This window comes from Nannospalax galili, unplaced genomic scaffold (assembly GCF_000622305.1).
Source record: "Nannospalax galili isolate Female #2095 unplaced genomic scaffold, S.galili_v1.0 scaffold2900, whole genome shotgun sequence".
In the NCBI taxonomy this organism is placed as follows: Eukaryota; Metazoa; Chordata; class Mammalia; order Rodentia; family Spalacidae; genus Nannospalax; species Nannospalax galili.
The window spans coordinates 130279-144698 of NW_008346433.1; the positions used below are offsets into that span (position 1 = coordinate 130279).

At 37.2% G+C, this 14420-nt stretch overlaps 1 protein-coding gene across 1 annotated transcript; it reads left to right on the forward strand.

The window, feature by feature from the left end:
- The first annotated feature begins 1491 nt into the window (after nt 1–1491).
- On the forward strand, nt 1492–2403 carry LOC103741863 (olfactory receptor 14A16-like). Its single transcript, XM_008842800.1, has one exon. It carries the CDS (start codon nt 1492–1494, stop codon nt 2401–2403), a length of 912 nt encoding a protein of 303 aa, XP_008841022.1.
- The last annotated feature ends 12017 nt before the right edge of the window (nt 2404–14420 follow it).

The following is a 14420-nucleotide window of genomic DNA, read 5'->3' on the forward strand; positions in this document are numbered from 1 at the left end:
CTTCCCAGTTTTATGCAATTGTTCAAACAGCATCAGTGTTGGTTCTTTAAAAGTCTAATGGATGTGGCTACCAATTTGTCTGCTTCTGGGTGTTTCTTTATTTGGAGATTTATTACTACTTCAATATCATTCTTATTATAAATTTCATGAGTTATAACCTTTTAATGTAATCTTTATATTTCATATGTGTGGAATTTATCTATTCCCTGTGGCTTTTCCATTTTTCGTTAATATCTGTCCAAAGTGTTCCCTATTGATCATCTCTATTTCATTGTTCTCTTTATAATTTACTCTTTGCACCTCCAATGTTATTCATTTTGGCCTTTTCTCTCTGTATTTCATTACTTTGGTATTGCTTTGTCAAACATTTATTATTTAGAGAATCAAATCTGTGTTTCTTTGTCTCTGTAACATCATTTTACTCTCAATTTCATTAATTTATGCCACGTTTTGATTTATTTCTATCTATCTACTAATTTGAGCTGGGCTTCTCGCTTTTACAAGAACTTAACATGCATTCTTGAGTTATTTAGATGCTTTCTCTGAAATTTTAATCTAAGTACAAATTGTAAACTTCCATTTTAGAGATGCCTTTGCTGTTTCCTAAAGGTTCTGGTAAATATATTTTCATTTTCATTTGATTTGAAGATTTGATTTTTTTTCTTCTCTAGTTCTTACATGACTCACTGATCATACAGGGATGTATTATTCAATTTCCATGAATACTGCATTGTTTCTGTAGTTTGCTATTGATTTCCAATTTTATGTCTTGGGATTTCAAAAGATACAATAGCTCATTACAATTTTCTTTATCTCTTGCTGCTTGCTTTTTGGCCTAAATATATTCTATTTTTTGATATATAAAGTTACATATTCTATTTATTTTTTGGAAAAATATAACATTTCAGTAAAAACTTAGTAAAAACATCAGTGTGCTATTGGCAAACTTGAATATCTATGAAAGTTGCATCTTAGAAATGCTATCATTGACCCACATTTATCTTGCACAAAGAATTTTTTCCTTTGTCCACTTATCTTTCCTTGATTACCTATACCATAAGATAGTGGAGAAAAATAAGGAAATTTTATTAATCTAATAAACTTTATTTATCTGGTAATAAACCAGATTTACATGCATGGCTAATACTGTACTATATTGTGGCAAAAATTCCTACCACTTTAAGCATTCTATTAAAGTTGATACAAAACTTCCTCTATGGACGGATCATTTATTTCTATGTACAATATAATCATGATATCATTAGATAACAAAATGTAGACTATCCTTAAGGGCATCTATAAAACTTACAGCACATGACTGGATAATTTTTAATTTTTAAAGATATAATTCAATGTGCAATATCGTATCACAAAAACATCAATCAGAATGGAGTAAAATAAGTCAACAATTATACTAAAAATCTAGGGAGGCAAATTTAAGTAGCTGAAGTGTTTATAATTTTATTCACATTTCCACAGACAGGAGTCACAATGACTGAGGCAATGACCAGCATGACAAACTACATGGAATTTTTGCTCATGGGATTTCCAGAAGGCCAGGTGCTGCAGACACTGTGTATCACACTCTTCTCCCTGATTTACCTGGCAGCACTAATGGGAAATCTCCTCATTATCATCCTCACCCATCATAGACCAGCATCTCCAATCTCCCCATATTTCTTTCTGAAGAATTTGTCCTTGATTTATATTTGTTGTATCTCTGTCACAGTTCCCAAATCCATCTCTAACTCTGTGACCAACATCCACTCCATCTCTTTCCTGGGGTGTATCTTACAGATTTTTTGTTTTATATTTTTGGCAGGCACTGAGTTTGCCCTTCGTTTGGTGATGTCTTATGACCACTATACTGCCATCTGCCTCCCTCTGCACTATGAGACCATCATGAATAGAGCTGCCTGTATGCAGATGGTGGCCATAACGTGGCTCAGTGGGTGTTTCTATGGGTCCCTTCATGCTGCTGGAACATTCTCTGTCCATTTCTGTGGTCCCAACATAATTCATCAATTCTTCTGTGATATTCCATCGCTTCTCACACTTGCTTTCTCTGTAGAACAAATTCTAGAATATGCATTTATCAGTACCAGCTGTTGTTTTGCTTTCCTGTGTTTTATATTAATGATTATTTCCTATGTTCATATTTTCACTGTCATTCTAAGAATTTCTTCTGACCAAGGAATGTTTAAATCTTTCTCCACTTGTGTGCCCCAACTGACTGTGGTAGCCTTATTTCTTTCATCTGGATATTCTACATACTTAGGCCCAACATCAAACGCTGCATCATCATTGAACCTGTTCATGTCAGTGTTTTACTATCTGTTACCCCCCAGCCTAAATCCTGTGATTTATAGCTTGAGGAACAGGGATAAGAAAGTGGCCCTATGAAGCATTTTAGGTGACAAAATGACACAAATATCTAAATATTGAAAATATTAGCTACTGTGTTACCAAAGTGTATAAAACTATCAATTGTTTCAACCCTATGTTGTCTTTATTAGATATCTGGCATACTATATTGTTCTTATAAAAAATGACTCATTTTTAAATGTTATATAGGTCTGACCATCTGAGAATTGTTTTAGAAATTTTCAATGCAATGAAAATCTTCCAAACATCATGGTCATATGAATAGACTATAGGCTTACAGTAATTTTTCATGTTATAGCCTTATATTCACTAATATGTTTTTCAATATTGAGTTTTTATGAATTGAGTATTGAGATATTTTAATATGTTTTCTCTTAGTGCTTTTCCTCCTTTGATTCTTTCAGAATTTAAAATGGAAATTAATTACTAATATACAACATTTTAAAAATATTTTGCCTCATCTGAAATGGAAATGTATGTTTAAAAAATTAAAGATTATTTAATTAGTTAAATAAAGATGTCTTAATTATCATCTTGAAAATACAATAATTATAATTTTCTTTCTGAGAGTTGTGGGGAGTGTTAATAACAGTTGTTTAGGCCATCCAAATAATGACACATTAAAAATAGTGACAGTGGAGATTTCTGTGGTAAAATACAACTGAAATGGAAATGTATGTTTAAAAAATTAAAGATTATTTAATTAGTTAAATAAAGATGTCTTAATTATCATCTTGAAAATACAATAATTATAATTTTCTTTCTGAGAGTTGTGGGGAGTGTTAATAACAGTTGTTTAGGCCATCCAAATAATGACACATTAAAAATAGTGACAGTGGAGATTTCTGTGGTAAAATACAAGGAAAGACTTGGGAATTCTTTCAATCAAATTAGTAAACTGGCACATTAGAAGGCACTTGTATATAAGTCTGTCCCTCCAGAAATAGTTTCTAATTGTAGATATGATATGAAGGCGATGCTACAGACTGCTTTCAAGGAGGAAGGGAAAACTCTTCACCTGTTATCAAAGTCCTATAAGAGAGTGGCAACTGTAAATATGCAATGAGCCCTAACTTTCCAGGCAGGCACTTAAAATGCTTGTAAAATAAACACATCACAAGAGAAGAGAAACTGTAAGTTTTCATACATGTGAAATATATATATATTTATATGAATATTTCATAATGTTTATAATGTGCATTCTAAAATGGAAGCAAGGAAGTTGTTAACATGTGAAAGCAGAAAATATAACCAATAATTCAAGGCTTAATATGGTAGATTGAACATATCTGTGTACCTTCTCTCTTTATAAAGTCCCCCCCCCAAATTAATGGTATTTTGAAAAACACAAACATGAAAGAAAGATAATAACTTTCAATATTTGGCTGGCATTTGTAAGCCAGTGAGAAAATGGCTGAGCAATAACTGGCCTAACAGAGCAAAGCAAGCTGCAACATGAGTTGTAAGTGGTTAATGGGAGCTCAGAAGAGAGTAGGTGTAAACTTCAGAGCTCCAGGAAGGCTCAGCAGTCATAGGAGGCATACTGAAAGTAGGAAAACTGGACAGAGCTTGTGGAAGGTGCAGTTTAGATGCCCTCCTGTTCCATGCAGTTGTTCCCTCATCCTGACAGAAGTGCAATCTTTTTCTAATGGGAGGATGAACCTGAGCAACACTCTCTTCTGGGGAACCAAGCCTGGTGGAAAGCAAAAAGGAAACACCAGAAAAAAGACAGAATGAGGTGAAATCTGCATCTTTGAAGGTTAGGTCACAGCAGCTTTGGACCACTCAGCCTGGTGGTTAGGACTAGCTAGTCTTCCCAAGAAGCAGACAGCACGATTCTCTGGGGATTCTGATGAACTCAAGAATGTGCTCATTGAGCTGGGCATGGTGGTGCATGCTTTTAATCCCAGCACTTAGCATCTGGGAGGCAGAAGCAGGTGGATCTCTGTGAGTTCAAGGCTAGCTTGTCCCCACAGAGTATCCAGGCCAGAATGACCCTGTCTCAAAAAACAAAACAAAACAAAACAAAACAAAAAAAAAACAATATCTGGATGCTCAAAGTGGAATAAAGGAATAAAATCAGTAGTCTTGCCATGAGGCACAGCACTCACCTAGGCTTATCAACATAGAGCTTATCGCTATAGCATGTCCTGCAATATTTATGGTGCTTTATTCTAAATATTGATAAACAATCAGAGACCATCAAATATTTAAAAAAAGAGTATAAAATGTGGAAACCAAAACAGTTACACTCAGAAGCAATACAGGATAAAGAATAAAAAATTTTGTATCACAATTGGTATGAATCTTTTTACAAATGGACTTTATGTATGGAAAGACCCGCTAAGTGCCCAAGCCAATAAAGTAGAAATTTCCATAAAGAAATGATAGTAAGAAATTTTAGAGCACGATAAAGAAAAAATAACTCGCAAGGTCTCAAGGAAGAAAAAGTGAAAAAGATAAGGAATATAAATTTCATTATGTCTATTTTTAAAATTATTTACTGTTACCCACACCCTGCTCTCCTTCTAGCCTTGGGCACAGGCTCACTTTTGCTCTTAGCACCCCAGATCTCTGCACTACCCTCTTAGTCCAGACCTGCCCAATGCATCCTGATCCCTGCACTCAGACGAGCTCAAATATTCAGTGTAGTTTATTTCAGACATCAAAGGCTGTCCCCAACCCCACTTGCCTTTTCACTCTTGAGGCCAGCCTTCTACCCTGGCTGTCCACAATCCCAACTTCCTTGGATTCCCTAGTCCAGCCCTTCTTCCCTAGTAAGTCTGATCTCACCCACTGTATCTTGATACCCCCACAACCTAAGCAGCTCCAGTCTTCCAGAATCCACATAGTATTCTCCTTCTAGCCTTGGGCACAGGACCATGCTTGCTCTTAGCACCCCAGATCTATAGATGACCCTCAACTCCATGATGCAGTGAGCTCTTCAAATCACACAGTGCTCATCTTTCTCCATTGAGACCATCTGAATCCCTTTCTACTGCTGCAGGGATAGGTTTTTCTGCCACTTGGTAGGGGCACAGAACTTTCCAGACTTCCTTAAAGTTCCTGAATCTTACTTCTGTGTGGTAGTGAGCTTTCCAAATTATACCTGTGTAGTAGTGAGCTTTCCAAATCATGTCGTTTCTATCCTGCTATATTCAAACCACCTGCAACTCCTCTCACGGTTGCAGGGTTAGGCTTCCCTGACCTTTAGTAGGGGCCCAGACCTTTGCAGAGTGCCTGAGATTGCCTGAATCCAGCCTCTACCTAGAAAGCTTTCCAAATTGTGCTGTGTCTGCTGACTAGATCAGCCGAGACATAAGGAGGAAAACTGAGAGGATTTGATTCTCACTTGACTTTGTCCACTGAGGGAACTTCTGAGTAGCTGGACTAGAGCCATTTGGTCCCTCGAATATAAAGTAAAAAAATTGAACCTAAAGCCTAGTCCAACCAGCTTTTCATACCCAATTAGAAAACAACAAAGGCACATCAAGTATACAAACAGAAATAGACTTAAACTCAACAAAAGAAGGGTTGATTCTCATATCGGAATCAGGAACAAGAAAAGAAATGCACATGCCAAAATCACAATGAAAAAAAATAATATGTAAAGTACAAATAATATGTCCCTGCCAAATACCAACAGTCCTATAGAGGCATTCTACAAAAAGAACTCCCTTGAGAGAATCCAGGACTCAGAATTTAAAAAAAGAATCACAAACATGATCAAAGAATTCAACAAATTAAAAGAACACACAAACAAACCAAAGAACTTAAAGAATATAGGGATAAACTTTTGACTGGATTCATGAAAGACAAATATTGAAAAAAAACACTGAAATAAGAGAGTCGTTCAATAAGCCATTAGAAAGAACAGGAGAAAGCCTCATCAATAGAATAAGTGAAGTGAAAATAGGCTATCAAGACAGTATGATAAATGACAAACTGGACCTGTCAAAGAACATGAAAACTTTTTTTCAAAACACAGGAATGGAATATTCAGGAAATGTGGGACACCATGAAAAGACCAAATTTATACATCACATGCATAGAGGAAGGAGAAGAATCTCAGGTTAATGTTATGGAGCAAATCTTCAACAGGTTTGAGAAGAAAATTTCCCCCAATTACAGAGAGACATGCCCATACAGATACAAGTAGCACATCGAACACCAAATAGAGAAGACCAGAAAAGAAACTCCCCACAGAATATTATAGTAAAAACACTAAATTTACAAAAAAAAGAGAGAATACTGAAATCTGCAAAGAAAAATAAGTCACAAATAAAGGAAAACCCATCAGAATTACAGCTAATTTTCTGTCCAAACTATGAAAGTCAGAACAGCCTGAACAAAGTATTTCCAGTTCCAAATGACCTTCAATGCCAATCCAGAATACTTCACCAAGCAAAAATGTCTACTATAGATGAAAGAGAAAGAAATATCTTCCACAACATAAATAGGCTGAAGGAATTCATGTCAACAAAACCATACCGTCAGCAAAATCTTGAAGCAATACAGAGAGCTGAAGAAAGAAATGACTGTATCCCAGGGGCAACAGAAAGAAATTAAATGAAGGTATAACTGTGGAAACACACACTTAGACAAAGAATGAAAGCGAGATTTAAAATGATGGAACCCTTATGCTTCTTTCAATAATAACTTTAAATATTAATGAACTGACCTCCCAAGTCAAAGGACATTGGTGAGTTGAATAGAATAAGAAGTAAAATCCTTCTTTTTTGTTATCTGCAAGAAACCTGTCTCAACTTCAAGGACAGGCACTATCTTAAAGGAAATGAATGAAAAATTAATATTCGAAGCAGGTGGCACTAAGAAATGAGCAGGTGTTGGAATTCTAATATCTAACAAAATAGACTTTAAAACTAATAAGAAGAGATAATGAGGGCCACTTCCTTCTCATCAAAGGAACAATTCACCAAGAAGATATTACAATAATGAACAGAAATGCACCAAACTCTGGTGCACCCAACTTCATAAAAATAATACTACAGGACTTTAGGACACAGAATAATCCCAACTCACTTATAGTAGGGGACTTCAATACTCCACTGTCTCCATCAGACAGGTCAACCATACAAAGAACAAACAAAGAGAAATATGAATTAAACAACACCATAAATGAAATGGACCTAACAGACATCTACCGAATATTCCACCCAAGCACCAAAGAATGCACTTTCTATTCAGCACCCTATGGAAGTTTCTCCAAAATCAACCACATACTGGGACACAAAACAAATCTCAACAAACACAAAAAACTGAAATAATCCCATGCATTCTATAAGACCACAGTACAATAAAGCTTAACATCAACACCAGAATCAGCCATAACAGCTACAGGATCTCATGGAGATTAAATTCCTGGAACCAAGTGAAAAAGACAATACAAAACAACAATACTTGTGGGACACTTTAAAAGTAGTCATAAGAGGGAAGTTTATAGCTCTATGTGTCTACATTAAAATATCAGAAAGAACAACATTAAAATACTTAACATTTCAACTCAACATTCTTGAATGGCAACAACAAATGAAACAAAATTCCAACAGACAAGAAGAAATAACAAAAATCAGAGCACAAATCAATGAAATAGGAGCAAAGAAAACAATACAAAGAATCAACTAGTTCTTTGCAAAGCTAAACAAGATAGACAGATTTTTATCCCATTTAACTAAAAGAAACAAAGAGCCACTCAAATCAAGATAATCAGAGATGAAAGAGGAAAAATCACAACACTCAACAACAACAACAAAAATTCCAGAACATAAAAGGGACTAGTTTCAAAATCTATGCATTATTAAATTTGAAAACTTGAAATGAATGGATGTGTATCTAAAATCATGGGCATCACCAAAACTAAATCAAGAAGAGATCAACAGCTTAACCACTGAGCCATCTCTTCAGCCCTGAGATAAAAAGCATAAACAGATCCATAACATATAAGGAAATTTAAACATTAACACAAAACCTCTTGATTTTAAAAAGCCTAGGCCTGGATGGATTCAGAAAAGAATTCTACCCGACTTTTATAGAAGGATTATATCCAATACTACCTAAATTATTCAAAAAGATAGAAAAAGAAGGGGGATTCTCATTCCTTCTGTGAAGTTAGCATAACTATAATACCAAAATCAGGTAATGATACCACCAAAAAAGAAAACTATAGACCCATATGCTAATGAACATGGATGCAGAAATTCTCAACAAAATACTTTAAAACCACATACAGTCACATATCTAACAGATCATCCACCTTGATCAAGTCGTCTTTATTACAGAGTTGCAGGGATGGTTCAGTATATGCAAGTCAATAAACATCATAAGTCATATAAACAGCCTCAAATCAAAAACCACATGGTCATCTCCATAGATTCATAGAAGGCCTTTGATGAAATTCAACACACATTCATATTAAAAGTCTTAAAGTGTAGTGGACAGGAATGAACATGCCCCAACATAATTAAAGCTATATAGAAAAAAACCCACAGACATCTTTCTAAATGGAGAAAAACTGGAAGCATTCCCATTGAAATCAGGACTCAGAAAAGGCTGTATACCATTTCCACTCCTTTTAAATATAGTGCATGAAACTTTTGTTAGAGCAATAAGACAGGAGAAATTAAATTAAATGAATACTAATTAAAGGAGTACTAATCACAAAAGAAGAGGTCAATTATCCCTTTTTTGCAAGAAGAAAACATTGTCAATAACCTACATTTTAAAGGTCTAGGAAAGGACTTTCCCAATCATCCATCAATTGCTCAGGAATTAAGGACCATATTAAACTAAAGAGGTTCTGCACAACAAAAGAAGTGGCCAAGAAAGTGAAGAGAAAACCCACAGAGTAGGAGAAAAACTTCACCAGAAATACATCTGACAGAGGTATAACATGTAGACTATAAAAGGAACTCAAAAAACAAAGATCTGAGGAAGCAAGTGAGCCAATGAAAAGACGGGCTAAGGAGCTGAACAGAGAGTTAGCAAAAGAAGAAATAAAGTGTCTAAGAAACATCTTAAGAGGTGTTCAACATCATTAGTAATTAGATAAATCCAAATTAAAACCAATGTAAGATCTCATCTTACCCAGGCAGAGTGGCTAAGATTAAACAAAAATGATGCCAAATGTTGGAGATGATATGGGGAAAGGGGAACACTCATCCATTGCTGGTGGGATTGCAAACTTGTGCAACACCTATAGAAAGCAATGTGGTAAACTCTTAAAACAAAACAAACAAACAAAAACAAAAACAACTAAAAAGTGAACCTACCAATTGACCTAGTTATATCATTTTTTGGCATATACCCAAAGGACTCATCTTATTGCAGAGATACATATACATCCATGTTTGTTGCTGCTCTTTTCCAGTACTTAAGAGGTAGAAGCAATCTAAGTGTCCCTCAACTGATGAGTGGAAAATGAAAATGTGGTCCATTTACACAATGAAATTCAATTCAGCAATAAAGAAAGATGAAACAATGAAATTTTCTGGTAAATGGATGGAATTAGAAACTGTTATACTAAGTGAAGTAACAGATTCAGAACATCAAAAGACATATGTTCTCTCTTACATGTGGATCCTAGCACCAAATCTTTTTATGTGTATGTATCCTGATAGATCTGCAGGAACTAGGAAAATGGAAAGCTACCAGGAATGTAAAGGGAATCAAAGAACTGGAGAGAGAAGAACAGCAGGAGACAGGTGTTACTAATGGGGAAATGGTTAAAAAATTGAGTTGTTTAAATGAGAAGTGAGAGAGAGGGTTAAGAAAGGAACTTTGGGGATAAAGGCTAAGAAAGAGCTCAAGAGAGGTGGGACAATAGGAAACTGGCATTATCAAGGAAGAAATGGGAAAATAGGGACACTTTAAATAGGGAAGCCATGGGGAAAGGGTTAGGCAGAGAAAGAAGTAGAGGAGAATAAATGATGCCTTGCTAATTTTACAAAACCAGAGGAAATAATATAAATCCAACAACCTAATGACAAATTACATGCAATATCTCTACAGGAGTCCATGTGCATAGCTAAAGGCTACATATCAAGAAGTAGTGCGAGATAGGAGCAACTTTCCTTTGAGCTGTTGGCCAGGGTGGTCCAAAAGACTCTGAAAATTACTCAGGGTATTGCCACAGACCTTGATTGCCCCACAAAACTTGAAGGGGAGACCCTACTGCTGAAGACAGAACATACTTCAAACACAGGATTTGGAGCAATAGAGATGGAACTGACATGGAAGCCACTCCCCCTGAAGGCTGTTCCTCATATCTTTGGAGAACACTTTGAAGGTGCCAGGGGAAAATATCAATTGACAGTCCAACACCAGCTCTAAGAGCAAATAACCACATCAGTGACTAGAACAGCACACGACATTGGTGCAGTAGAGGCCCTTTTATCTTGGGAGCAATTAACAGCTACCTAATTGGACTAAAAGCCCAGTCATTGGGAGAAAACTCAAGTGTGGTACTGCAAACATTATCAAATATATGAGTGGAGAGATCATAAATCTTGGCAAAAACCCCAAGACTGTCATATCCCTAGACTGGCATAATTTCTTACTCTGTGAAAATTATGTATTCTTATATTTACAGACAAATATCATTGTCGTCACTCATCAAAGAAGCTTCTTTTGCACCATATGGAGACCATTACCAAGTACCACAACTGGTCATACACAGACCTTGTCTATGAATTGCCTGGGCCTAAGTGAAACATCTGTGATGCAATCTCTACACCCATGACTCACAGAATATAGAACAGATATAAAGAGGACACTAACAAATCTCTCAATTTTCCTAAGTTTATCTCCCTTATGTAATAGACGGCCAGGAACACAAAAGGTCACAAATGGCCAAAACATAGAGATTAAGAGTCTGAAGAATGCTAGTCCTTGAATAAGACTTCACCCACCAGACCTCAGGGAGCATTGCAGAAGAGGGGGTGGAAAGATTGCAAGTGCCAAGGAGGAGGTGCACAACCATATGGAAATAGAGTCCTACAGTCTCCTGGGACCCTGTTCATATGAGTCTATACAGTGGTGTCTGTATACACAAGTCCCGGGCAAACTCAAAAAGGTGAAAATCCAGCAAAGAACTGGGGAAATGGACAGCAGGCCCTAGTTTTTGCTAAAGAAATATTGGCAACTGATTACTGCTAGGTGAGGAAGAGAAAAACTTCCTAAAGCAAGGAACTCTAGATAAGCTGACTAGATCTCAGTAGATGAACTTTTACTGATAAACATCTAGGGTCACTACCTTGACACAATAGGCTTTAACATAAAAGAAAGAATACATTAATTATAGTGGAGGGGCTATGGAAGGATGACAGTTAGGAAGGGAGTATAAAGATGATTAAGAGTTATTGAGATGTTCTTTTTCAATTGTTTTATTTTATTTTTTTTGTAATTTTTAAATTTATTATTGCCCAAATAAATTTAATTTCTCTATTAAACATTACAGCACCAGAGAGTTACCTTTTGGGTTTCTAATAATAACAAAGTAGAAAAACAGTAGTGTCCAAGGAAATAGTCTTAATACCTGTAGGCTGGAGAGAAGACAGGGTTAACTTTCGGTGTGATTTACAAAAAATGCAGACAGCTGAAACTGCAGGAAGGACCTTGCCAACAGAAACATTAGCTCCATTGTAGCTTACCCTGGAAAACAGGGACCTGTAAAAGGCCTCAAGATCCTCAGTTAGGACTGGACTTTTTCCCTTTTTTGTGCAAATACTTCTCCAACTAACACTTATGGAATTTATGATCACTGGGAAAAGACCACCAAGCAAGAAAAGTTCACCATCTCATTAACACCTTAGGTATTCAGCTTATTTCTTTAGCACAACTTAAGATATCCCTGCTTTCACAAGGGTGCTCCTATGATGACGTTATTGACCAATAAAACTGGACAGGTGAGTCTTCTCACATACATGTTAGAGATTTTATTTTTAGACCAATTAAACTTATGGGGAATTTTGATACTTAACAGTGGGAATGTTAACTAGTATAGCCACTTTAAAATCAACTTGGAGATTTCTCAAAAATCTAGACATAGAGAAGACCTTGGAAGACAGTCTGAGAGTGCCTGTTCTGACCTCCATCTGGTGTAGGGGCTGTGATCTCAGAAGACTGCCTGAGAGGGTCTGATCTGGCCTCTGTCTGGTATAGGGGCTCACAACTCAGTGGACCACCTGCGAGTGCCTTATCTGGCCTCTGCCTGGCTTAGGGCCTGAGCACTCAGCAGACCATCTGAAAACACCTGGATCGAGCCTCCACATGGTGGTGAACTTCCCCAAATCGCACCCTTACCCAACACCTTAACTACTTCCCTCTCACGGCCCCAGAGAAGACCTCTGCCCTATGGTAGGGAAAGGCTGAAACCTTAGTAGACAGCCTGAGAGTGCCTGATCTGGCCACCTCTTAGTGTAGGGGCTGAGAACTCAGAAGACTGCTCAAGAATGCCAAAATCAGACCACCTCCCACTAGGGCACATTGAAAATTGTGATCTGAGCACCTGCTAGCAGGAATCTAAACATTAGATGTAAGCTTGAGTGTACCTGACTAGAGCCTGACTTTGGCTTCTATTGAGCTCCTAAGTAGCTGATCTGAAGCCATCAGTTCCCTCCAAAATAAAATCTGATAGGCCCTGAAACCTAGACCGACCAGCTGTATATAACCAATAAGAAAACAAACAAGGCACACCAATAATACAAACAGAAGCTGTCCTAGCTTGTTCTTCATTGCTGTGACAAAATATTCTGAACAATACAAACTTGGGTAGGAAAGGGCTATTAAGATTACATCTCTCAGGTCACAGTTCATCAGGGAGCCCAAGGTAGGAACTCAGGGCAAGAACATGGAAGCAGGAACTGAAGCACAGGCCATGGAGGAATGCTGCTTACTGGCTTGCTCCCCTGGCCCTGCTCAGCCTGCTTTCTTATGTAACACAGGCCCACCTTCCCAGGAGTGGCACCACCCACAGTGGGCTGTGTCCTCACACATCAAGAAGATGCGCTCTCAGATGTGTCCACAGGCCAGTCCAATAGAGGCAATTCACATGGCCAACTACACAGTGGACACAGATTTCTTCCTCATGGAATTCTCTGCTCACAAGCAGCTCCAGGTGCTACAGGGCTTTCTCTTTTTTTCTGATTTACTTAGTGTCTCTCATGGGGAACCTTCTCATCATCATGCTTGTCACTGTGGAAACGTGTCTTCACACCCCCATGTATTTGTTCCTGAAGAACTTGTCCTTCTTCAATGTGTGCCTCATTTCAGTCACAGTCCCAAAGCTCATTCATAACTCTTGTCTCACAGGAGCACTATCTCTTTCCCAGGATGTGTGTGTCAGGTCTTCTTAGTGGTTTTCTTTTGGACTTCTGAGTTTTCATCCTCACAGCCATGTCATATGACCAATACGTAACCATCTGTCGACCACAACACTATGATACTATTATTAACAGGGAAGTCTGTGTGCAGATGGTTGCTGCCTGTGGGCTATTTGGATATCTCTTTGGGGATCCTGTTTTCATTCGGCATCTTCTCTTTATATTTGTGTGGCTCCAAAAAAGTGCCAAAGTTCTTCTGTGATGTCCCCTCCCTACTAAAGAATTCTTGGTCAAAGATGCATGTCACCATTGACATTAGTGTCATCATTGGAGTTGTACATGGATTTCTCTACTTAATGTCCATAATTTTTTCATATGTTTACATTTTCAACACAGTGCTGAGAATGCCCTTGTCACAAGGGAGGTCTAAAGCCTTTTCTACCCACATACCCCTTCTCATAGTTGTCACCACATTTTTAATCACTGCTGTCACTGCCTATTTGAAACCAGTTCCTGATTCTCCAAAACTTATGGACTTTTCGATGTCTGTTTTCTATTCTGTGATGCCTCCGTTTCAGAATCCTATAATATACAGCTTAAGAAATAAGAAAATCAAAGCTTCTTTGTGGAACGTTTTATGTACACTAGATCGTTATGTGGGAAAACAGTCATAGAATATAGAAAGTCCACATAGAA

Bases quoted from the DNA above. Each gene is read 5' to 3' on its own strand.
- LOC103741863 (XM_008842800.1), top strand. From the start codon at position 1,492: ATGACTGAGGCAATGACCAGCATGACAAACTACATGGAATTTTTGCTC.